General features: G+C 42.4%; 4 protein-coding genes and 1 long non-coding RNA gene across 7 annotated transcripts; 2 read left to right on the top strand and 3 right to left on the bottom strand.

The window, feature by feature from the left end:
- Nucleotides 1-3,324: 3,324 nt before the first annotated feature.
- LOC106449923 (trihelix transcription factor GT-4-like) lies at nt 3,325-4,319 on the top strand. 3 transcript variants are annotated; one of them, XR_001289330.3, is made up of 4 exons: nt 3,325-3,515; nt 3,680-3,767; nt 3,848-3,908; nt 3,980-4,319. XR_001289330.3 is itself a non-coding variant. In XM_048756395.1 (2 exons), the coding sequence occupies exons 1-2, from the start codon at nt 3,872-3,874 to the stop codon at nt 4,204-4,206; spliced, it is 264 nt and encodes an 87-aa protein (XP_048612352.1). In that variant the 5' UTR covers nt 3,829-3,871; the 3' UTR covers nt 4,207-4,319. The 3 variants fall into 3 exon arrangements, 1 of the variants encoding a protein (XP_048612352.1); XR_007322853.1 differs by having other exon boundaries at nt 3,848-3,912; XM_048756395.1 differs by lacking the exons at nt 3,325-3,515; nt 3,680-3,767 and having other exon boundaries at nt 3,829-3,908.
- A 1,689-nt stretch (nt 4,320-6,008) lies between these two features.
- LOC106449922 (replication protein A 32 kDa subunit A) lies at nt 6,009-7,817 on the bottom strand. Its single transcript, XM_013891583.3, has 10 exons — nt 7,618-7,817; nt 7,446-7,541; nt 7,274-7,374; nt 7,163-7,204; nt 7,011-7,088; nt 6,844-6,922; nt 6,673-6,744; nt 6,483-6,568; nt 6,337-6,405; nt 6,009-6,250 (listed from the first exon to the last, which is right to left on the bottom strand). Exons 1-10 carry the CDS (start codon nt 7,717-7,719, stop codon nt 6,169-6,171), a joined length of 807 nt encoding a protein of 268 aa, XP_013747037.1. The 5' UTR covers nt 7,720-7,817; the 3' UTR covers nt 6,009-6,168.
- A 6,393-nt stretch (nt 7,818-14,210) lies between these two features.
- On the bottom strand, nt 14,211-17,654 carry LOC125586360. The gene is made up of 2 exons (XM_048756393.1): nt 16,464-17,654; nt 14,211-16,351 (listed from the first exon to the last, which is right to left on the bottom strand). Exons 1-2 carry the CDS (start codon nt 17,652-17,654, stop codon nt 15,479-15,481), a joined length of 2,064 nt encoding a protein of 687 aa, XP_048612350.1. The 3' UTR covers nt 14,211-15,478.
- Nucleotides 17,655-19,385: 1,731 nt separating this feature from the next.
- On the bottom strand, nt 19,386-21,254 carry LOC106448622 (cytoplasmic 60S subunit biogenesis factor REI1 homolog 2). The gene is made up of 5 exons (XM_048756394.1): nt 20,997-21,254; nt 20,311-20,889; nt 20,071-20,240; nt 19,780-19,992; nt 19,386-19,694 (listed from the first exon to the last, which is right to left on the bottom strand). Exons 1-5 carry the CDS (start codon nt 21,099-21,101, stop codon nt 19,538-19,540), a joined length of 1,224 nt encoding a protein of 407 aa, XP_048612351.1. The 5' UTR covers nt 21,102-21,254; the 3' UTR covers nt 19,386-19,537.
- A 2,528-nt stretch (nt 21,255-23,782) lies between these two features.
- LOC106449921 lies at nt 23,783-25,217 on the top strand. The gene is made up of 2 exons (XR_002657991.2): nt 23,783-24,030; nt 24,990-25,217. It is a non-coding gene; the product is annotated as an uncharacterized LOC106449921 (long non-coding RNA).
- The last annotated feature ends 118 nt before the right edge of the window (nt 25,218-25,335 follow it).

The raw sequence follows: 25,335 nt of genomic DNA, 5'->3' as shown, positions 1-25,335 counted from the left end.
CTCCATATAATCTCAGTTGGTACACGACCCTGGACAAGGCAAAGTGAAACTCGGCCACTGTCTCAAAGTCTTGGTATCTGAGACTCATCCAATTGTGTCTGACCTTTGGTAATTACACCATCGTGTATCTGGACTTTAATTTTGTCCAAAGGTCACGAGGATTCTCAATATGTAGATACTGATTTCTCAGTTCCTTAGTGAGATGATGGCACATTATTGTAATGGCTCTTAACTTTTCACTTTCAGTTGCATAATCACCCTGAATGATACTCCTTCCGAGTCCTCTTGATTTCAGGATAACTGAAGTGTTCATTGCCTATTCTAGATAATTATCTCCAGAGAGATTTAGAATGGCATAATCCATGGGATTAAATCTCGGCATCTGAAATCATATTATCAATCAATTCTTGATTTAGAATTCTTGCAACCAATTCAAATAATCAGTGCATATGATTTCATAAGTCTATTTATGATGCTTAAGCGACACGGCTTTGCAATGTGATGCTTAGGCCATACGGCCATTATGTGATACAACGATCTTAAGGATCGGATCATGATGTAATCCGGTTTATATAACCATCCGGATACTAGGCCACACGGCCATATGGATATGCATTTAGTCAAACGGCTTTTAATCAATCAAGGGCACAAGGCCGCAAGTATGCACAATGTATTAGGCCACACAGCCATATACAAAACGGGATCAAGATGCATTCAATCCTATTTCTTAGTTGCATATCTATTAGGTTTTAGAATTAAATAATCTAGCAACCTAACTCTCATTCAATATGTAAATTATTTAAATTATTCTTTCAAGCTTTAAGTAATGAGAGATTTAAGGTTTGAAGGCCTTTAGGAATTTTAAAATTCGAGATTAGGGTTTTAGTTTAAACAAGATTCAGATTCAAGTTTTAAAACAATCCTAATCATAGCTCTAGGCGATCAATCAAACACTCAAGTTTCAAATCAAAATTAAAACTGATTTTCCAAAATTAGGGTTTTAGGGGATTTCGAAAACTTTGATCTTTGATCAAGGGGATTTGATTTGAGATTCAAAAACCTTTAAGGTTCTGATTTTAATTGATCAATTAATCAATCTCGTTTTTAGGTTTTAGATCTAACTTATAGAGCTTCGATTTACTCATAGGGGATTAATCTATGGCCTTTAGTTTTAGAGATTATATTTTAAGGTTTCAATCTTTACAAAACAACCAAATTCGATTCTTGTTTTAAGATTTCGAATTACCTTTATTTTGTAGGGTTGAACCGGACCACCAAAGTCAGATGAACCTCTAGTTGCACACGGACGCGAGCTGGCTCCTTATCGGGTCGCAAGCTGGGACGGGACGCGAGCTGTCTGGAACGTCTTGCGTCTGGTCACGGATGTGTGCTGAGGTAGTCGGACGCGATCGGGACGCGTCTTCTACTTATCTAGTTCGCGAGCTGCTGCCTTTGCAAGCAGCTGATCTGAATTGCGAGCTGGCTGTGATGCGAACGTGGGCTGGCTCTGTTGTGTACACCAAGCTGCGAATGTCTAGAATCAGGAACACTTAAGAGCTTTAGCTGATCGGGTGTTTGCAAGCCGAAACGGAAGCAAGAACAAGTTAGGGTTCTTCGGGATTAGATCTTTGCACCAACTCCTCTTAGCTCATGAAATAAAAACAAGGAGTATTAGATTACATGAACACCATAATATGAACAAGATATCATCAAACAACTAAGGTATGATAAACTTATCTTTCACAGGATTTGAATTTGGCTAGAAAAACTTGTTGGTTCGGATTAGGGTTCCAAAAACAAAGACGGTGCCGCGTATTGTTTCTGCGAGTGAGGGCGCGTCTGAGATCGGATCGACAAACGGTTTGCGCTGATGGATTCGTCTCGTCAAGAGCTTAAAGATGATATGTGGCTCGTCGTCTGGTTCTTCAGGGTTTAAGAGATAGATCGATTTTAAGTTGCGTCTGATTTAAGGTTTATGTGGGACGGATTTTAGGTTAGGTTTAGGGGTTTTTTTTCTCAGGGTTTTGGGAGTTTATCGTGCTGATAACGTGTTGTAATTAGAGAGTTTAGAGACTGAATATTTGTATGTTATTATTAATGTCAAGGGGTTCCTTTATATAAGGATTACAAGATGAAGATAAATGGAAAGTATCTAAAACCTAAACTCACTAGAATTAGGAAAACTACTAATACATAATAATGGAAAGATTACATCTACTAGAAAAAGGAAATGGTTTCCTTTTCTCCAAGCTTTGTGGCCGCCTCTCTCTCTCCTGAAGTCGGCTCTCTCTCTCCTCTCTCTAGGGCTTCGGCCATCTCTCCATCTTCTAGGTATTGGGTCGGGCCTGGTTAATGGCAATCCACTCCATGATTTATAACATGTTTCACAATATAAGTAGTTTACATATTTCAATGCATCTTTTTCATTTATTAGATATTGTGTGACCAATGAAATAATGTTAGGTTTTTAATAATTGGTTGAATTAATTGGTTAAATGATATATTCTTTTAAATAACAATTTTCTAAATATTCGTGATTTTAAGCAAAACTACTTAGAATAAAAAACGGAGGGAGTACAAAGGAGTTCGATAATACATTGAACATGGCATCTATAAGGCCTACGCAAGTTGTTGCTGCTTCATCCTTGAACAACAAGCTCATAGTATCGATTTCAGAGATACCTGTCTGAGATAAATTTTAAGAAAACCCAAGGGGAATGCTCCAGTATTATTGGAGGGTTCTTAGGTTGGAGTTCTTAACGGAATATGAGAACCGTCTCTTAACTTTTAACTAAAAAAATTAAGAACCAGCTCTTAAATATCTTATATAAGAGACGGTTTCTTATATTTCGCTAAAAATCCTAACCTAAGAAGCTCCGATAAACATGCTCCGACATCGTGCAATATGGGATCTCTTGTTCTTGGACTATTCAAGATATTTTTAAAGACTACAACTTAGATATGGGGTTCCTCCTCTTCGTTATATTTTTTTGTCGTTGTTGGCAAGTTGATTGAGAAAACCATAAACCACGTTCAATCAGCCGACCAAAAAAAAACGTTAAACCGATAACAAAATTAATTTGGTTAAACCACCGGTAGAGTCACCCAAGTCCTAACCGGTACAGTAAAAAAAAAGGAAATAATGAACACGAAAAAGGAAATACATCATTAAATTAAATGACCGTTATAAAATTATTTCAAGAAAAGGAAATAAGACCACCTCCATTGGAGGGTCTAGTAAAGAGGTTATTAATAAAAACAAAAAAAAAAAATCAAAAATGCATTAAAAGAACAGAACCGTGTCAAACATGGGGCTTTAAGAATCACTAAACACCCCATACGTGGCAATTTTGTATTGGCTATTCCTTAAAGACGAAAGGAAAAAAAATGGCCCATCTCTCTCTCTCTCTCTTCGACGGTTCTTCTTTCTCTCTTCTTCTTTCTCTTTTGCATGTTCTTCGTGATCGATCACCAGTTCCTCCTCCTCCAAATCCGTCAATGAAATCACCGTGGAGGTTAGGATTTATTGATTTTTTTGTATTGATTTGAAGCTCGGCCAGTGATTTGAGTTGATTATAATCGATTTGAGAATATATTTGACTCTGTACATCTCCTCTGTTTGTCTATCTTACATCGATTCGGTTACATATTATGTTAATATTCGTATGTGTTTGACCAGATTTTGTGCCATCGATTTGGTTCCAATTCGAAAGACCCGGGAGAAAGGAAGAACATGGAACCAAATGAAACTGCATAAATCTTATTAGGTGATACATCAATTCAAATAGTTCGGTTTGTTTGTTAAAGAAACTGGGATTGTTGCTAAGGTGGGATTGTTAAAGAACAGGTGGTACACTCGCTTGACCGAGACATGCATCTAGGGAACTATCCACTCCATGTCGATGAAGGTAAGTAAGTCTTTTTTCTTTCTCTTCTGGTTTGAGGTTTTTTCTCAGTATTTATATCCAAAAAAATGCAGAAATAGCTGTTAGAGTGTGCCACTATGATGAGTCTGATCCATTACCGGTTCATCAAGAGGAGAAGGTGTCTTACACAGAAGATGATTACAGAGAGTTCTTGGGACGAAGAGGATGGACATGTCTGAGAGAGTTTGATGGAGGGTTTAGGAACATAGACGGTATGGTTAGGAATGTAGATAGTATGGATGATCTTCAACCTGGTGTCTTGTACCATGGAATGAGATGAGAAAATAAGTACTGCAGAAAGCTAGAAGATAGACTCCTTTTTTGTGTGAATATGGTCAGAGACTGATAGACTTTTAAAAAGCTTAATCCAAGATATGTTGTTTGGTGGGTAAACAAAATGGTCATTGCAAGGGACAGAGACAATGAGAAAGCTGGTTAACTATTGAACAAGCATAAAGTTAGGATCATCAATTCGTCAGTTCCTTTTTGAGTTAAGTGAATCTGCAAAAAAGGAGAAACGTTGCAGTTAAATAGACATTTCAACGTGAATGTAGTTAGAGGTTTCAGGTTTCTTCTCCTTAGCTTGGTGTCAAAAGCGTGTAGCTTAACCATCTGTAAATTGAATAGCCACATCTGTGTCCATATACGGCAATACATCAGACAAACTTAGCCAAAACAATGGGAAGACATACGCAATTACAATGACAAAACCGAACATACACTTTGGTTTCTATGGTTCCAATAATTCAACTTAAAAAAAAAAATTTAAGAAGACTAACAAGGTTCTAAACTTTTCAAATCACAAAATTAACTATTAATTTATTCATTAGAGTTCATGAGGGTCTCTAACCAATGGACTTGCTCTAAGGGATGTAAAAAAGGAAAGTGAACATTGTGATTTACGCGTTTTTCACCCTTTTTTTCTTCTTATAAATACAAACATCAATCACCAACACACTACCATCTCAACTTTCCTATTTCACAACACAGTCTCTCTCTCTCTCTCTCTGTTGCGACACAATCTCTTTCTCTCTTACGACTCTCTTGTGTTGTTGAGTTTCAAGGAAGAAGATGATGGAAACAAAATCGTTGAAGGTAGAAATCAGTGTACATGCAACGCCTGATCAAGGTCATCTGTCCTTAGGGTTTTTAAACTCTGTCTTGATTAGTCAAAGTTGGGTAATCGAAGAATTTTTCGTAGAAGAGAGTGACGATGGTAATATCACGAGTCTTGGCTCTTACCCCGATTCTTTTTCTTTTCCCGACATGCCATCCCTTCTCAGGTTCCAAGACTTAGCACCAACAAACGTTCATCAGCAAATCAAGAGCTGCTTCAACGATCATGTCTTGTCTCGACTTATCACCGATCATATTGTTGTCGAATCCAGAAGAAGAGACTTGCCTCAAGGACCCTTGCTGATCACGGTATTCCTCAGATTTACCAAGAAAGAGTACATTGTCATGCCTTGTAATTCAGCTCCTCAGACAACAAACGTAGAAGGAACTTGTGCGGTCTGTCTAGAGGATATGTCGGACACTAAGGAACAGGCCCTATGCCAACCGCCTGGTTGTGCACATTTGTTTCATGAAGATTCTTGATCAAGTGGTTGGATCGACATGACTCTTGTCCTCTCTGTCGCCAATCTACAAATTCCTTGACCAACAACCCCAGTAAAGCTTTGGAAGAGTTAGGAGAGGCTTAACTAGGGTTTCTTCAAGTAATGATTTTGTTAATCCGTTTGTGAAAGTCTGTTTAGGGTTTAAATCACTTATGTTTGTGATTTGGTTGATCTTTGGCGTATAGGTTATTGGTTTATTATGTATCGACCTCGTTACTATTTTTTGCTGCCAACAGTGTAATGCAGTAGTTTTTTAATGAAATTGGTTCGCATTGATTCCCGTCTTAAATTCATTGCATTATCAATTTTTTATCACAAGCCTTGTTGGTGTGGAACTGACAAAACATTACCTATGAAACCAAGTTATACTTTATCGTATGCGAGCTATGTTGATATGGCCGAAGCCGAAATACTAAACCAATAAAATAACATAATAAGGGCTTGAGAATATGGAACATCAAAGTAAATGGAAAACTAAACCAATAACATAATAGGAAAATCAATCCATTTTCAGTTTAAGCAGGCAGGTACATAGCTAAAAGTAGTTGCAGAATGAATACTAGATCGTCATAAAAAAGAAGATAAAATGCAAATTTCTACTGATCAACCGCACTCTAGACTGATCAAAGCTCGACATGCTTGAAGTGATACTCGTCGATTGTTGAGTATATAAGACCATCTCCTTCCAGTGACTGAATAACACCCCTGTGTGAAGACACCCAAAACGTAAAAATCAACAACTTGTGTAAGTGTAGAGATGGAGATTATAAGGAGAAAGAAAGAGGAATTACTCAAGCTTGTTCTTTGGAACCTTCAACTGCTGGGCAATTTCATCAAGGTGTATCCCCTGTTGTCTTGCACTGCAGTAAACAAATTAACAACAATTATCAGACACAACTCTCCTAGGTTGCAACAGGTGAAGGAAAGTGAAACTCACGTGCAAGCAGGTTGCTTTAGATAGTCTAGAATCATATCATCCAAGTTCTTGCGCCCATTTCCATCACTGTTTTGAGAGGGTATCACCTATTAACGCGTATCAGAGATAAGACTTTAATGCACATGTACCATCATAAGTCATGTAGAAAACAGAAAGAAACAAAAAAAAAACTTGGTAAATCTCATCGTACAGGGTTCAATGTGGTTGCCTGGTTTGTGTTAACCGTATGGGATTGAGTGACATCACCAACTTGCTGTCCCAACTGAGAAACCACACATGTCAAAGAAGAAATGAATTGTCAACTTACAACAACAACAACAACATATAGTTAACTCTTTTGCTATGTACCATATTCCAATACCTGTGAGTCAGAGTTCTTGGAATAGAAGTGTATACACTCAATATAGTGAAAGGTGACCTCGTTGAAATCAACAATAGGTCTGCATCAACAAATCAAGATGATTACATAGCTTATCTAAATAATAACAAGTTGCCAATGGCTAAATGGGAATAAAAGATTTCACAAACCTGACAGAGAAAACAAGAAGCTGTTTATTCCCCTGAAAAGTCTTCAAATGACCATTGAGACGCACATAGGTTCCATCTCTGTTTCACAAGATTAAATTTAAACCAATAAGAAAAACAGACAAGTGAGGAAAAGAAGATAGTAGTAGACTCACTGAACTGACTCCATTTCTCTAGCGTCGAAACTTTCATTGACCCTAAATAACAAAAGTCCACAAATTACAAACATTATCTATGTTCCACTTCATACCTAAAACAAAAGTTACCATCTTTTACAGTCGATGCGACCAGTGCCATCATCAAGAGCGAATCTAACTTCAGTGACTTTAGAGATGTCTTTGTCACACACTAGCCCAACGAGTGACACCTGTACCAATACCACACGACAGAGTAAAACTTTCGATACCAGAGAAATCTGGAAATGAGGGAGTTTTGTACGTTTGTAAGTTCGATTCCGTTGATGACGATCCCGGATTTTTCACCACCGGAGTGAGAAGATTCGTTGATTTGCTTCACCGTCACTGGAACTAGTCCCTGAAAGTCGCCAAAAACATAGAGATGGCGGATTTAGCGTCACTAAAATCGACAAATCAACAAATAGGAAGCGGACCTTAGTAGTGGAGGAGGAGGAGGAGGAGTCGTAGGGCTGAGAGGACATGAATCCGCCGCCGGAGAAAGCGGAATTGGGCTCGAATTGACTGCTGGAAAACATCTTAGTTAATACAAGGCGCGATCGGAAAAAGGAGAAAGGTGAATGAGACAGAGAGAGAGAGAGAGAGAGAGAGAGAGGGATTAAAAATACTATTTTTCCCGCCAGTTTCGATTCAGCTTCCCGCCTATTAGGGCTTCACCTTCACTGGTGGGCTCTCTCCTTTTTTTTGTCAACTTTGTCTTTTAAAGCCCAAAAGGCTAAGCAAGTACACGAAGCAGCCCACTTACATCAACCTTTATCTAATCTTGTTTCTGAACCTTTATCTAATCTAATTTCCTACACTTTTGAACAAAAATAATTACAAAATATCTTGCTAATACGCGTAGGAATATAAGAGCTTCTGTGACCTTCATGCCATGTTTGTTGCAAATGTCAGACTTGTTGGATAATTCTAAGCTTACAGAAACATATTTAATATGTTAAGATAAACACAATAAGGAAATCTAGAAATAAGAAAAAAAAGTTTTTCTATTTACGTTAAGTTTGTGTTTTCCATATCCCATAAAATCTAAGAGTAAAACATTAAAAACTTTAGTTTTGAGTAGTTAGTTTATAAAGCTAATAAAAAAAGTTATTCTTATGATTCTTTATTTCCTAAGAAATTTGTTTCCTAAGAAATTTGAAGACTCTCAGATTGGATTCAACACACTGAAGACACTCAAAACCATATAGTTTCATGTTTGCTTTTAAAGCCTCCCAGTCAAAGGAAACACAGACAAATTACGTGAATAGAGTAAAACACAGACAAATTACGTGAATAGAGTAAAATATAAGAAATTTGACCCCCCCAAAAAAAAAAAGAGTAAAATATAAGAAACTGTTGTCGAAAAATAAGAAAATAGAAATAAGAGATACAAAACTCGGACAAAATCGGCCTTAGGAGACCTTCGAAAGTATACAAAGCTGTTAGAGAGGAATTTAGCATTCTCACACAAGGTCCGTCGGTTAATAAGATTCGGACCAATCTTATCAGGAGAGTAACCAGGATCTAACATGACGATCGGTGTTGGAATCCAAGCTAATCATTTGGGCCTCCCGATCAACTGGATCAGTCTTGGATCATCAGGCCATCGCTCGATCGACTCAGCCTCACGATCAAATGACCGACTGGACCAGTATCGGCCCATCAAGCTATCGCTCGGCTGGACAGCCCATTAAACATCAAATTAAGCCCAAACTGCCAGGGCGAACGAGTGAGAGACATGTAGAACCTATAAAAGGAGAACGAATGGAAGGAAGGAAGGGATCCGCAAATAGACACTAAGAGATTGACGGCAAGATCTAGGGTTTACGATCAATCGCCTTGCTTAGTGTTTCTGTCTGAGCCTTTCAACAAAGCTCCGACCTTTTCCTTCTTTCTCTAATCTCTTTGTAACCTCGATTGTTTACCTCATATTGTGAATAGAACGTCTTTGTAAGACCCACTAAAACCGAGTTCATTTCACTATCATTCAACCTACCAAACTCGTATTCAACATTTGGCGCCCACCGTGGGGCCTTACAGAGTAACGTTCACAAACTCAGTATGAGTCCTGACGACACACCCGCTGACGGTAACCAACCGTCGGTCTCTGTTACGCCGGCTCCCGATCCTCCGGTCGCACCGAACCAATCCGTTCCCGAGATGCTGCAGGCCATCATGGCACGTTTCATCCAACAATAAGAAACCAACAAAGCCACGAGCGACCGTCTGGCCGCACTCGCTGCTGCTCTCGGAACCCTAGATGGCGAAAACGACAGGGCGGAAACGGCAAGAAGAAGGTTGTTCGCAACCGCAAACCCTAATCTTGGAGTCGAACGACCAACAGAAGAAGCAAACCCTACGAACGGTGAGGTTGCACAAACGATTGACGGCTCAGACTCTCTGACTAGCCGCCAGATCGCCGATCTGCAACTCTCACTGCGGGATATCCATTCTAAGATACATCATGTCAAGGCATCCACACCAGAGATCGAACGTGTTCTCGCCACCACCCGGCGAAACCCTTTCACTCAGAGAATAACGAAAGTCAAGATCAAGAAGACGGAGAAACTCCGTATCCCTCCATACAAGGGAGATTCAGATCCGACCGATCACATGACCGCTTTCAACATCGCTATGGGTCGAAATCACTTTTCTGACGAAGAGAAAGACGCAGGCCTCTGCCAACTCTTCGTCGAGAGCCTTTCCGGACCGGCCCTAAGTTGGTTTTCACATTTGAAAGAAGGTTCGATCGATAGCTTCGACGACCAGTCCGCCTCTTTCCTCAAAAACTATATCATGTGGTCTCGTCAAGGAACATCCATGGCCGACCTATGGAAGTTGTCCCAATCGCAAAACGAGAGTCTGAAGGACTTTATGGAAAGATTCAAGCAAGTACTATCAACGGTATCTACCCCGGATCACACTACCGTCGAAGCTTTGACCAACGCTCTTTGGATCAACTCCAAGTTTCGCGAGTACCTCGGGACTAACCCAACCATAACCATCGAAGACGCTCTGCACGACTCAAAGAACTTTATCAAAATGGACGAAGACAGGCGAGCTTACAACGCCAAGCAACATGCTCTAAAGCCAACAGCATCGAAGACATCGAACGCCCAGGAGCCACGACAGCACGCCCCTTACCAAAAGAAAGGACCTGTCTACGCCGTCACCGAAGACGATCAATCTGGCGTAGTTGCCGCGGTACGTGAACCAGGGTGGAACATATGGGAACGCGATACCGAAGGAAAGGCGCAGCAGTCCCGCAAACCTGCGCCCGCCAACTCTAAGAGCTCGTACGACCAGAACAAGTTCTGCAAGTATCATGATATGAGAGGTCATGACACCAAAGAATGCAGACACCTCTACGAGGCATGGCTCGCCTCCACCAGCGACGGTCGTACCGAGGTCGAACCACCAAAACCAAAGACGACCGAAAACAGTAAAAGTTGGAGCAAGAGCAAGGATAAGAAGAAAAGGTCCAATGAAAAGAAAAAAGAGGACTCCCCTCCGACAGATGATGGCGACCAATCGCATCATGACGAGGAGTCAACCTCCGACGAAGAAAAACCAAAAGCTCGGCGAAATATTTTCACAATCCGAGCCACACCATCTACAACGGCAATGCCGGAGGACGATCTACGTCACTCACTCAACCAAAAATCCGGAAAGATGGTCGAAAGCCCCGCTCTCACTGACACTTCGGCGCGAACAATAGAAAGCAGCAGTACGCTTATGGAGATCGATGGTGCGCCGCCTAGGATCAGTCGTTCCATAAGAAAGCTCAATGTTTCAGACGCTAGACATGTCCTAGACGCAAAGAGAAAAGATCCACTCCATCGGCAAGACAAACTTAAACGGGAAATGTTGTCAAACGACCAATCCGGTTGTGTCGAGATGACGGATCTTCGAATTAAGCTTAACTCGAAGATCCCGGATCTTCGCGAAAAACTCAAACGATGCAAGATCGACCGTTCGAAAGCGGAGCCAGAGCCGATCGTTCCATACCAACGCAAGACTCAAGATCTGCGTACACGTCTCAATTCACTTAGAGCTGAACGAACGGTACGACCCGAGGAAGAGCACCAAGAGCAGTTTCAGCACTTGAACGTAATCATGGGAGGATCTCCTCCTGGCAACGACTCCGTCAGATCTGTGAAAGCGTTCCGACGAAAGGCAATCACAACTAAGCGCTGGCCTACCACTCCAGAGGCTAGTCCTCCAATCACCTTTTCTGCCGAAGACGCAGCAGGTGTCCACATGCCGCACAACGATTCACTCCTCGTTGACGTCAGAATTAGTGACTGCACGGTCACCAAAGTCCTCGTGGACACTGGCAGTTCAGTCGATCTCATCTTTAAAAGAACACTCGTCAAGATGGGGGTAAGCCTCGACGACATGAAACCTTCCACGCGATCGCTAACAGGTTTTAACGGGTCAACCGAGACCATGCTCGGAACGATACGCTTGCGAGTGTACGCCGAAGGCATCGCCAAAAACGTCAAGTTCTCCGTCATCGACGTTCACGCTCCATATAACGCAATCCTGGGCACACCATGGATCCATGCGATGAAGGCTATCCCTTCGACCTATCACCAATGTATCAAATTTCCTGGTAACGATGGACGGATCATTACTCTTCGGGGCGACCAAGCAGCTGCTCGAGATCTCCTCGTCGCCGAGATAAAAAACCGCAAGGCAACTCCCGTTTTACGACCTGCTGCGCGGCAACAAGAAATTCATTTGGAACGAACGCTGCGAGGAAGCATTCGAACAGCTCAAGCGTTATCTTACGACGCCGCCCGTGTTGGCCAAGCCAAACAAAGGAGATACGTTATACCTGTATATTGCAGTCTCTGACGCGGCTGTGAGTAGCGTGCTCGTCAAAGATGAACGAGGCGAGCAATGCCCAATATTCTATACCAGCCAACGCATGACGGACGCAGAAACTCGCTATTCGACACTCGAAAAGATGGCGCTGGCAGTTATGACTTCAGCAAGGAAACTTCGGCCTTATTTCCAATCTCATTCGATCATCGTCCTGACAAACCTACCACTACGAACCGTCATGCAGAACTCCAATCACTCGGGTAGACTTTCGAAGTGGGCCATCGAGCTTAGTGAATACGACGTCACGTTTCAAAGCAAACCAGCCGCGAAGTCCCAAGTGTTGGCTGATTTTCTCATCGAGCTAACACCGGAACTCGAACAAGATTTACAACTGCCCGACGCCACCTGGATCTTGCACGTCGACGGGTCATCCTCCACTAAGGGCTCTGGAATCGGTATCCACCTCCAATCCCCCACAGGCGAGTTGCTCCAGCAATCATTCCGACTTGGTTTCAAAGCATCTAACAACGAAGCAGAGTACGAATACCTCATTGCTGGATTACGCCTTGCGCAAGCAGTCCAAGCAAAGCGCATCCACGCCTACTGCGACTCTCAATTGGTTGCTAATCAATTTAGCGGGGACTACGACGCTAGGAACGAACGAGTGGATGCCTACCTTAAAGTTGTACAAGACCTAACCAAAACATTCGAGTCTTTTCAACTAACAAGGATTCCCCGCGGAGAAAACGTCTGTGCAGATGCTCTAGCGGCGCTTGGGAGCAACCCAAGAGATCAAGTAAAGCGGACCATCCCAATTCAACAGATTGACAAACCAAGCATCACTCTATCGCACGATGAGAGCGATCACGTAGTAGCAATCGACGCATCAGAAGAGATGGATACAAGCGAATCAAGCGATCGACCGTGTGACTGGCGAACCCCATTTATTCGTTTTCTTTCAGACGGATCGCTTCCGCAAAACAAATGGGAGGCCCGTCGACTGAAAACCAAGAGTGCGAACTACGTTCTCATCGATGGGAGACTACATCGTTGGACCTCCGCCAAAGTCCTGTTAACATGCCTCGATGGAGAAGAAGCATCTCTTGCCGTGGCCGAAACCCACGAAGGAGCGGCGGGGAACCATTCAGGTGGACGAGCGCTGGCCCTTAAAGTAAAAAGCCTTGGCTTTTACTGGCCAACAATGGTTGCCGATTGCGAGACATACGCACGCAAGTGCGACAAGTGCCAGCGACATGCACCGAACATACACAGTCCGACCGAAGTTCTACGAACTATGACAGCTCCCTACCCATTCATGCGCTGGGGGATGGATCTAATCGGACCAATGCCAAGTTCCAGGCAACGAAAGTACGCCATGATCATGACGGACTACTTCACCAAATGGGTCGAAGCGAAAGCACTCGTCCACATTACAGACAAGGAAGTCCAAAACTTTGTTTGGAAGAACATCATTTGCAGGCACGGCCTTCCCTACGAAATCGTCACTGACAACGGCTCCCAGTTCATCTCTAGCAACTTCCGCGGTTTTCTGGAACGATGGGGGATCCGTTTAAACACGGCGACGCCTCGCTACCCCCAATGCAACGGACAGGCCGAAGCCACCAACAAGACAATCCTGGATGGTATCAAAAAACGCTTGGATCTCAAAAAGGGACATTGGGCCGACGAGTTAGATGGATTTCTTTGGTCACACAGAACGACCCTACGGAGTGCGACCGGTCAAACACCATTTTCTCTGGCATACGGAGTCGAGGCTATGGCTCCGGCGGAAGTCAACGTTACAAGTCTTCGCCGAGCGAAGATGCCGCACAACGAAGAACTCAACAGAGAAATGCTATGTGACGCCTTGGACGCAATCGAAGAACGAAGAGACCATGCGCTGCTCCGAATCCAGAACTACCAACATCTGGCCGAATCTTATTACAACAAGAAGGTTCGCGCTCGACAGTTAGAACTCAACGACCAAGTCCTTCGCAAAGTATTCGAAAACACGAAAGAGTGGAAGGCCGGCAAGTTGGGAACAAACTGGGAAGGACCATACAAGATAGTCGAGATCGTTAAGCCTGGTGTCTATCGATTGGAAACCTCCGCCGGCGACCCAGTACCACGAGCGTGGAACGCCGCCAACCTTCGGAAGTACCTCATTTGACCGTCTTCCCCAAAAAAAAAAAAAAAAAAAAAAAAAAGAAGCGAATGACCTTACCATCACTTTCGCTTAGAGCCGAGCGAATGACAATACGTCACTTTCGCCCAGCTCCAGACAGATGACACCACGTCACTTCTGTCCAAACACCGAATGAGCACGTCTTCGTCACTTTTGCCTTAACTTATGGTGAATGACCAAGACGCCGTTCGGGCAAATCGAACTACGATTGGCTTGATCCCTTTACCAGGGGTACGTAGGCAGCCTGTCATTAGGTCCAGCCATACTCCAAACAAAAAAAAAAGGAGCGAATGACCTTACCATCACTTTCGCTTAGAGCCGAGCGAATGACAATACGTCACTTTTGCCCAGCTCCAGACAGATGACACCACGTCACTTCTGTCCAAACACCGAATGAGCACGTCTTCGTCACTTTTGCCTTAACTTATGGTGAATGACCAAGACGCCGTTCGGGCAAATCGAACTACGATTGGCTTGATCCCTTTACCAGGGGTACGTAGGCAGCCTGTCATCAGGTCCAGCCATACTCCAAACAAAAAAAAATAAATACATAGGTTGGAGTCCTCACCAAAGGCCCCGCGCGAACGCTTGTATGTCACTTCCGATCGACTTGGATAACTACACATCGCACGGCCCGGACTCACCATCAGCATCAATGGCAAATCCGTGATAAAGCCCCATCAACAGGAGCTTCTCGGTCCTCCACTTTTGAGGCCAAAGTCGCCTAATTGGAGTACTCGCCAAAGACATGGCGCGAACGAAAGCTTCTCACAGCTCCATCAACGGAAGCTTCTCGCGGGTTTAAAACCCCGTCATTTGCTCGACGGCCAAAGAAGCCTGAGATCATACATACACGACGACCACCAAGAAGCTCGAGCTTAAGTTCAAAGATCAACGGGCTCATTGCGCCAAAGTTCTTTTCGATCCTAAGATAAGTTCGCACATTGCTCGCAACTAGTCGTGGTCGCTTCTCTAGCAGCCTTGCTCCAAAGGCTAATCTGCTCTTTGTCAAAAAGATGCACACATGACCTTGGCACGAACCATTTCGGACCTCCATCACAAGAAGCTGAGATAACATATTACATAGAACTTAAAGGGAGAGCGTCTGAAACTAGGAGAATAAAGAAGATCCAAAAGATACAACAACGGTTTCAAACCAAATGCAACAGCAAGCGGCCGACCAAAAGGAACAGAGTTCGGAGGCCATAACAAAAGGTGCTAAATAAAAAAAAACATAAGTAGTAAAACAACAACAGGGTAGCACGGTCAACCCTTGAAGACTATTCTTCAATGGCTACTTCCGACGAAACAACACTTCCTGCTTCCGTGACCCTCGCAGGCGCAGGAACCCCGAGACTGTCCTGAGTAACCGCACGACCATCGGACGTGACAGCCGCCGATCGACAGGCAATGGCCGGATCCAGAGCAGCGGTCGCACTCTCACCACAAAGGAAAGGAGATCGAAGAGCCATCGCAGAATCAGAATCAACGGTGCCGAAGGTTGATCCAAACTGGTTCCCATAAGGAAGCAAGTCCCTACGAGGAGGTGAGAGAGCAAGATCGCGCTCCGCGATAACTTCAACACTAACGTTTTCTACCTCTTTCCTGAACTTCTCCTCGTTAGCAGTCAAAAGATCTTTTAGTTGTTGCGGGACAGACAGTCCCTTGGTCTCCAATAAACTCAACGCGTCCAAGGTTCCAAGAGCTGTACCATGGAGTAGACGCTTCTCCTCCTTTTCATCTCGATCGGCAATATACTTCCGAAATTTGTCGAAACGCCTATTAGCCGCAGCAACCACGCAACTTCTCTCGGATAAAAGCTCGCGATTGCGAGATTGTCTCGTGCGATCCATCGCTCTCTTCGTCTTCTCAAGTTCCTCGACCTTCTCCGCCTCTAGCCGAGAAATTATGTCTCGGGCGGTCTCTAACTCCTCCTCAAGATCCGCGGCCGTCTGGATCGCTTGCCGACGCTCGCGGGAATAGCGACCTCGCTCAGCGGCCAGCTCCTTATCCCTATCGTGCTTCTCCTTTCTAGCCGCTTCAAGCCCAGCCTCTTTTACCTTGATCGTCCCTTCCGCTTCCTTAAGATCCAATGTCAACTTCTGCAAAGCTTTTTCGTATTCCATCACGAGAGCATTCTTCCGAGCAGCAGCCTGGACCAAGAGAAAGCCAAAAAAAAAAGGATCAATCGATGATAAGAAGATTGTCACCCAAAGGAACAAGATAAGTAAGCAATCAAACACAATCCCTCAGACGAATGTCTACCTCCGCATCCGCACGAAGTGATTCAGCAAATTTGTCTGCAAACGCAAACTCAGAAACAGATAGAGTTGTCTGCATCCCACCATCGATCGGACGAGTCACCTCACCAGGCTCCCGGGCCTCCCCTCCCGACGATTCATCTTCGGGCGGACCCGTAAAACCCTCTATGGGAGCAACTTCATCACCTTCTTCCACCTCGTCACCACCCATTGGTTCGAGTTGCGTTTGAGCAGCCTCAGTTTCATCTCCATCCAAAGGAGGGTCAGCCGTCACCTCTTTGGAAGACTTAGTCCTCTTTCTCTTTTTCTTCGGCGGACGAACGTCAACGGGTCCCTCGACGCCAGAATCAACTGTAATGATCACCGGCGCTGGCGCCCGATCGATCGATGTATCCGCAACTGCGCTGCCCGTCCCATCCATGTTCACTGAAGGGCCGAAGTTTGCGTCCCTCAGTTGAGCAGCCAAGATCTCGCTGTAGTCTGGATACACTCTAGAAGGAGTTCCCATGATCGGAAGTTTTAGTCTTTTCTTCCCCTTCGGTTCCTCGCAAGGAATGTCCGCCGCCCAATCGACTGCCAAAACAAAAAGAGAGGGAAAGATATATAAAAAAAAAAACAGGAAGAGATAATGACAATCAATTGATTGGTCGAGAAGAGAGGAAAAATAAAAAAAAAATATATAAAAGAGACGAACCGTTAGCGATGCGTCTTCGTTGACGACGAATTCTTTTGCGGTCAAAGTCCTTCCACTCTTGGGATCGGAGCACGACAATCTTCGGTAAGTCCCTCCGAAAAGCGTCCCAAGGACCAAAGGTGTTTGGATGACCAACTGCAAAAAAGAAAAATTTAAAAGAAAAGTTAGAATCAACCCCACGACGAGGAACAGGTCGACACAAGACGATCTACCAATGCTGCTACTCCATAAAACCCGGCGATCGACTTCTAGCGGGTCAACGAATCCAGCATCGTCTGCTTTGACATAAAAATAAGAGCGTTGCCATCTCTTAGTCTTGATAAGGGGACTGGTAAAGACGTTCAAACCCGACCTCATCTGCACTGAGTAAAGCCCATTTGGTTTTGGCTGAACTTGTGTTAGTTCCTCGAAAATGCGAACGGTCAACGACACGTCAATCTCCGCCGCCATAACCATCAACGCAACAGCGATCCTGATCGCCCCGTTCATAAGCTGACTCATGGCGATCCCTCGCCGAAAACAATAGGAGGTGATCAAACGAGGAATCGGAAACCACAACCTCGAGTCCTCCCCGAAAAATGATTCGTAAACACATCAGTATCCGACCGGCGGACTCCACGGACGCTGATCTGATCTCGGGATCATGAAAGTGACGCCGGATGCTCGGTTCGCTTCCATCAACAAGGAAACCCCTTCCAAAGTAGAATGAGTAGGGGCAACGTCACCCCAATCCTGCCCATCTAGTCCCCGCGACCGATCAAACGATGGGGCCAGATCTGGAAGTTCTTCAATTGTTCCATCACAACAAAAACGGAACGGAGTCAGTCGCTCGGTCGGCGAAGGAACAGATCTTCGCGATGACTGCCCCGCAGCCTCGGAGTTGCTCGAGCGCTTTCCGGCGGGCCCAATCTTGGCCGGACGAGAGTCGCGCGCAAGATGCCCAACGCCTCCATCGCCACCACTCGCCGCAGAGTGCTCGCGATCGACCGTAAGAAATCGCTTACCTTCGCTTCCATCAAGCGGTTCTTCAGTACCAGCCCCCGAATCGACGGATCGAACAGCCTTGTCGCCGCAATTAACCCTAATCGCCAGATCCATCCGTTTAAGAGCGATCGATGGCACGCGTAGAGGACCCAAGACCGATCGATCGACTCTCAATCGATCGTGAGAAAAGCCTAACCTGATCGGAAACAACAAACCTCCTCCTCAACGGACGATCGACGAATCGATCCCAAAAAAAAAAAAAATAGAAAAAAAAAAAAAAAATGGAAATCACAAGGGAGAGAGGGAGAAAGGGAGAGAGAAAGTACCTTTGGGTTTGAAGAGAAGTGAAGAAATAAGAGATTAAGACCTTATTTATAGCTAAAGTAACGGGCTTTGGAGATAATACTGTTATTAGGCCTTTTCGGGCCCAGATTACTCAGATCATGTTATTAGGCCAACGAGGGCGACGCTCCAGACTTCCGCGCGATATGCGGCATAAGAGGCGACCAATCGATAGGAAAAGACCAGACGGTCAATCGATCGCCAAAGAGAATCGTGAAAACATCAGGGTTGTTCATTGATTGCCTGATCACCTAGGGCAGCAGTTGCCTAACCGATCAATGAACTCCAACAATAGACAAGATCGAATCCATTATCCTCAGAACCAATTCATGACATTCCACTGCGAAGACCAATGTTTATTCGCAAGCGGACTGGGGGGGCTTACTGTTAGAGAGGAATTTAGCATTCTCACACAAGGCCCGTCGGTTAATAAGATTCGGACCAATATTATCAGGAGACTAACCAGGATCTAACATGACGATCGGTGTTGGAATCCAAGCTAATCATTTGGGCCTCCCGATCAACTGGATCAGTCTTGGATCATCAGGCCATCGCTCGATCGACTCAGCCTCACGATCAAATGACCGACTGGACCAGTATCGGCCCATCAAGCTATCGCTCGGCTGGACAGCCCATTAAACATCAAATTAAGCCCAAACTGTCAGGGCGAACGAGTGAGAGACATGTAGAACCTATAAAAGGAGAACGAATGGAAGGAAGGAAGGGATCCGCAAATAGACACTAAGAGATTGACGGCAAGATCTAGGGTTTACGATCAATCGCCTTGCTTAGTGTTTCTATCTGAGCCTTTTAACAAAGCTCCAACTTTTTCCTTCTTTCTCTAATCTCTTTGTAACCTCGACTGTTTACCTCATATTGTGAATAGAACGTCTTTGTAAGACCCACTAAAACCGAGTTCATTTCACTATCATTCAACCTACCACACTCGTATTCAACAAAAGCTTCAACACATATTAGGTTCTAGACTTCACTCCACCAACAGAAGTTCCATTTAAAAAGCGTTTACAGAATCCAGACAGCACACTAGTTTGGAGAGACTAGTACGTGACGTTGTTGGGCAGGTTTCTGATGACGTTGCTCTTCATTCCCAACTTAACACGACTCCTAGCTCCTCTCTTGTTCATCTCTCTCATCACCTTCATCCTCACTATATCCTCCTTCGACTGCACCGTTGCCAAACCCATGCTCTTGTACCTGCGTTTGTTTTAACATCCATCCAAGTCAGATTCTGCAAAGAGAGTAGAAAGATTATCATCTCTGATGGGTCTCAAAGACAAACCTGTTGGCTAGAGAGTTGACAATGTGTTTCTGAGAAGATGGTGGCGGCTTCTGTTTGTAGTAGCGCATGAACTCACGAGACCCAAGAGTCCTCGACGTTACTTTGTTGTTCTCCCCTCTCTTGGTGATCACAAGCTCAGACCCACCAAATAGCTCTACGGTATTAGCTGTTTCACCAGACACAACCATCTGATTCTCCCCTTCATTGGCGTAACTATACAACACACACACTCAATATTAAACAATAGTTTCTATGATAACAAGATACTAAACAGAGGAAGCGTAAAGAGACCTGCTGCTGTAGTCATAGAACTCTTCCAGCTCTGCATCTTCTTCGTCACCACCGTCACCGTAATGCACTTTGCAGTGACTCTTGGCTTCCATGTGCTTTCTAACAGCTTCCAAACTGGTGAATGGATGGCGCAGTTCGTTGCAGTACAGACAAACGAAGTCCCTCTTGACCTGTGAGAAGAGACAAAGATCTTTTAACTGTCTGAACATAAAAGTGATGGGACAAAACAAAACTACATACCTTTAGACCAACGTAGGTTAGAAACCCTTTAGGATCCTTGAGGTACTCGATGTCAGGAATGAAGAAACCATGGAACTTATGCATATGAACCATACACTTCTCTATCGTCTTATGCTTCTTATCACACATCAAACAGCTAGTGGGGTCCAACTCAAACTCCATATCATCATCCTCATCCATATCTTCACCAGAACCCTCATCATCATCCTCATCCATATCTTCTTCACCCTCCAAGTCCTCGTCAGAATCAACCTCAACCCATTCATCCTCACTCTCTTCACTCTCCTCCTCAATCAAACCCTTTAGCTTAGCAGGGCCCTTCTTCTCAACACAGCGAGGAGGAGGAGGAGGAAGCTCCTTGATGATGGCTTTATCCTCATCTCCGCTGCTGCTTGAAGCCTTGAGAACGTGGCTCTTTGACTTGAGATGCTGCTCATGAGCTTTGGAGCTTCTGTAAGATTTATTACAGACTCCACAGGTGTAAAGCAGAGGTGCTTCGTTGGATTTGATCTTCTGCTGAGCAATCGCAGTTTGTCTAGCTTCAAACAAAGCTTCTGTAACTCCAGGAACACCAGCGATCTAAACATTTTCCGACAACAACAACAACATCATCATAATCAAATCATGAAAAATAAAACCCTAACGAAACCTCCTAACAGAGAAAAACCACAAAGAGTTTCACTGACCTTGCGCTTGAGATTGTAACGGTGCCATTCTGACTTGTAGTGGAGCTTCTGGTCAGAGTCGTCTTCGAACTCCTTGTTACACGAGTTACATGCTAAGCCTGACATCTCTCTCTGGCAGGAGCTCTGAGGTTAGCGATGAGATATTTGATTTGCGGCGACGGCTCTCCTTCATATAGGTCGGTCGGTCGAGGGAAGAAGGTTAAAGAAACGACGATAAATATGTGTTTTTGCGTTACCAGGTGATGTATTATGGGTCGGGTCAAGATCCGTTTAGATTTTAATATTTGGCCCAAATTAAAGTTTAATTGGCTCTCTATTCCAGGCCCGTTTCTTATTTTTAGCCCTTTTTGTTCAGAAGTAAAGGTTAAACAAAAAAAGCACCCTGGATACTTTTTGTTCTTTGTGACATCAGAACCAGATTGGTTGTTGGGTTGAGCGGCTGAATACTCACTCTCCCAAGTACAACATTGCCAAAAGGACAATAATATTGACTTTACAATCTAAATGCTTTTACAAACGTTATCAATTGTGAGATTAATTATAAACAAAACAAATGTGCTAAACTTTTGATATGACAATAAGAAAAAAAAATTCTTTTATATATTGTATGTTTATTTTAAGATTCACAATCTTGTAAATAACATACAATTTTTATTTTTATAACATAAACTGTTAAATTTTCACATTTCATTCTTAACATACACAGAATAATCCAGTAGTTAGAAATATCAATTATCATATATTTGTGTGTGTATATGTATCTTTCTAAACTGTATTAATCAGATGATTAAAAAGATATCAACATATGAAGTGATACTCATTTTATTTTCTATTGCATCAAAATGATTTGTTAAGCCTTTTCGTTGATAAATTTATTTTTATTTTTTTTGTTTTTGACAACAATTATAACCAATGTTCGAAAATGCGCTAGGCATAACGCGTTCGGTTCACCTGGCCCTAGCGCCTAATCAGTTATTCGGGGATTACACGGAGATTAATCGGGGAGTAATTTTAGAACTATTATGCTAACATGTAAGGATATATAGTTTTACTTTCGTTTAATGTACAAGCATATCACTCGGCTCAGTGGTTAAATATGTTTATAATTACAAAACAGGTCAGTGGTTCGAAACCGCGCCTGCGGAATTTGTTTTTTCTTTTTCTACGTTTCTTTTGAACGATTTAAGCTATATTACTCTAATCTATCATTCAATCTTTGATTTCAATCTGACAATGAACACAAATCTGAGTTTTTTTTAAATTCCAAGTTATTAACCGATTTTACCATAATCGCGGCGGCATCACCCCGCCGACCGTTTTTCCGGCGAGTACTCAGGTCTAGCCGCCGCGTTTTCGAACATGGATAATAACTAAACTAAGATAAATGTCCTACCAACTCGGAAAACCAAACCGGTGGGGTGGAATCAACATAGAACACAACTGAAGGGAAACTCCGAGCACCTCGTGCAAGCTTGTCCGCCACTAGATTAGTTGCTCTTGGTATATGTTGAATCTTGAAGGTAGGAAAAAAAAATCTTACTGCGTCGAAACTCCTCCAAGTGTGTAGCAAAAGCTGGTCATTCGTCAAGTGAGGACACCATCTTCACCAGTTGAGAACAGTCTGTTGCAAAAACTACGTCTGAAAAATCAAGGGTCTTCATGCACTCCATGGCCCATTCTGCATGTAGAGCTGATAAGCTTCTTCGGAGATTCATCGCCCCCATCATCTTTTCTTCGGATCCTACGCCTCGGCAGAACCATCCCTGCCCGTAGAATTTATCATTCTCCTTCCACACACCATTTATAAAACAAATCTTCGAGAGACCCGAAGATTGCCAGTCAAAAGCTTGTGTACCCTGAAACTGCCTTTATGGAATTGTTATTTGAGCCTCCGCCCGTACCTCACTCTCCGCTTCCGCAATTCGAAGAATTTCCTGAGGGTTTCCATCTCTATTATTAAAATTTTTATTATTTCTATTTTTCCAAATGTACCATAATATCCATGGAAAGTTGTTAAAATCATATTCTTTTGGTAATCTCCAGAAAAGATAATCCATATTAATAAACACCGAAGCGGAGGGGAAAATACCAGGGGCTGAAGGGATTTTTGATAAAGCCCATGTTTGCAGAGCTGGTGGGCATTCAAATAAATCATGATTCACTGACTCTTCCTAGGCACCACAAATACTGCATCGTGTATCACAATACCTCGTGCCCTCAAATGTTTCGCCACCGAAATAGTACCGGAGAGAATTTGCCAAATAAAATGTCTAAGTTTCGGGATACATTTAAGTTTCCAGCAGAAAGCTAGTAACGGTTTATTAAGTGCACATGAAACCTATTAAACACATTAGTACCTAATTATCCAATAAGAAAAATTTCTAATTAGGATAAAAGCGAAAGCTATTAATTATTAATTAATCTCTTTATCTATTAATAATAACAATTCCAATTAAATCTAATGTATATATTTTTCATTAGAATTTTCTAAGATGGATCCAACTTCATAAACCCATTAATCAAAGTGTTGAAAATATAAGTGTCAAGCTCACAGAATTTCGAAACAACTCCTTTATTACTCCCATATGTGAAAAGCCAATCTCTCAAGGACCTCATCTAAAATCATTTTCTTTTTGATTTATTTTTAATACAAAAATTAAATTAATTACTTGTTTGCTCTTTGAAAACCAACCCTAAATATATATGTTTCATTTCTTATTTATTTATTTATTTATTTATTTATTTTTCCTTCTTTCTTTCCTTATCTCAACGACTGGTTCCTCTTTTTTTTTTTTTTCTCTATGCGACTTCTTCTCCTTCTCTTCCTCTCCGCGACTTCTCTTTCTCTTGTTTTTTCTTCTATCTTTTTATCCGTCAAATCAATTAATAAAGATTCTTCTTCTCTCTTGTTCCTTCTTCTATCTCTTTCAATTAACCATGAAATTAGATCTGAAAACCAAAAGCGAAAACAAATCTACAGTGATTCAGAACTTCATGTGATGATGAAGAAGGTGACGAAAACGGAGAAGAGAAGGTGGTGAACCTAACTGAGATGCAGCGTTTAAGCCTATATTTATGGATCTACAATCCTAGATCTACAATTCTAGAAATTTTGGTTTTTTTTTATTTATTTTAGGGTTCTTCATGTTCTGGGTTCTTTTTATATATTTTAGGGTTCTTCATGTTTTTTATTTGAAGGATTTTTGTATGTTTCGTGTTTTTTATTCATTTCATCTTCAGATCTGAATAACTCAGTATAACGATGTATACCTAACACATTAGTAATACGCAGTATTACCAGTATAATTCGGTATAACTAGTATAACTTAATATAGCTCTAATTCACTAGTAGTATGTAGTATAACTTAGTATAACTAGGGAAACTCAGTATAACTAGTATAACTTAGTAGAATTCAGTATAATTACATTTTAGTAGTACTCAATACAACCCAGTATAATTCGGTATAACAAATTAATTCAGTATAACTCAAACATTAGTATTACTTGGTAGAACAAAGTACAACTAAGTAAAACTATACGATACCGAATTTTAAAAATTTGAAATTTTGAAATTTTAAAAATTTAAAATTTTAGAAATTTGAAATTATTCTCTATTTTAAAAAATAATAATTTCGAAAATAAAAATGGCAAAATTGAATTTTTATATTTCATTAAAGCAATGAAGGTATAAAAGATTTGAGAAGCTCATAGGAGATTGTTCTATGACATATAGGGGCATGGGAGAAGTTGGCTCGACCACAGATTTTCTCAACCATCTGATTGTACAAAACAAACTGTAGTTTTCGGGATCTTTGGTGCATTATCTTCTTTTTTTTTTGGACAAATGTTGGTGCATGATCCTTTACATCTTCTAATTTGTCCTGCTACTCGTGAATTCTAACGCTTGAGAGCTTGAGTTTGTTGTTCATGAAAAATCTTATATGTGGTAATTAATGCTTTATTTCTGTTTAAATCGTAATCTTTGTATTGTAGGGTTTACACAAGCTGCATTGACTCTAGGTTACGAGGCAGGGATTAATAAACCAAACATCGATGAGATATAATTCCACCTGGTACATGGGGATGGAAGCTAACTTGAGCAATGTAGTAGTTATTCCTACACGGTGTTAGACTGAGTTATGTTTTTTTACTCGTAGGGCGAAAGTGGACACTGATGAGGATTTATATATTATTCTATCAACCATTGGATCTAATAGTTACCAAAAAAAAAAAAAAAACCATTGGATCTAATGACTTATTCTTGGATTCACCTCACCAACCAATATGATTGTGTTATTTCATATTCGATATCTTTTAAAAAAGGAAACAAAATATTGTC

This window comes from Brassica napus, chromosome C4, assembly GCF_020379485.1.
Source record: "Brassica napus cultivar Da-Ae chromosome C4, Da-Ae, whole genome shotgun sequence".
Taxonomy (NCBI): Eukaryota; Viridiplantae; Streptophyta; class Magnoliopsida; order Brassicales; family Brassicaceae; genus Brassica; species Brassica napus.
The sequence above is the reverse complement of the archived record's forward strand: the minus strand, read 5'-3'. Positions and strand labels throughout refer to the sequence as shown.

Coding starts and splice junctions, on each gene's coding strand:
- LOC106449923 (XM_048756395.1), top strand. CDS start 3,872: ATGCATCTAGGGAACTATCCACTCCATGTCGATGAAG. Junction 3,909..3,979: donor TCCACTCCATGTCGATGAAG/GTAAGTAAGTCT, acceptor AAAAAAATGCAG/AAATAGCTGTTAGAGTGTGC.
- LOC106449922 (XM_013891583.3), bottom strand. CDS start 7,719: ATGTTTTCCAGCAGTCAATTCGAGCCCAATTCCGCTTTCTCCGGCGGC. Junction 6,569..6,672: donor AGGCAACCACATTGAACCCT/GTACGATGAGAT, acceptor ACGCGTTAATAG/GTGATACCCTCTCAAAACAG. Junction 6,406..6,482: donor CTAAAGCAACCTGCTTGCAC/GTGAGTTTCACT, acceptor TGTTTACTGCAG/TGCAAGACAACAGGGGATAC.
- LOC125586360 (XM_048756393.1), bottom strand. CDS start 17,654: ATGAGTCAGCTTATGAACGGGGCGATCAGGATCGCTGTTGCGTTGATG. Junction 16,352..16,463: donor CACTTCGTGCGGATGCGGAG/GTAGACATTCGT, acceptor CTCTTGGTCCAG/GCTGCTGCTCGGAAGAATGC.
- LOC106448622 (XM_048756394.1), bottom strand. CDS start 21,101: ATGTCAGGCTTAGCATGTAACTCGTGTAACAAGGAGTTCGAAGACGAC. Junction 19,993..20,070: donor TTCTATGACTACAGCAGCAG/GTCTCTTTACGC, acceptor TGTGTTGTATAG/TTACGCCAATGAAGGGGAGA. Junction 19,695..19,779: donor GTCAACTCTCTAGCCAACAG/GTTTGTCTTTGA, acceptor AAACAAACGCAG/GTACAAGAGCATGGGTTTGG.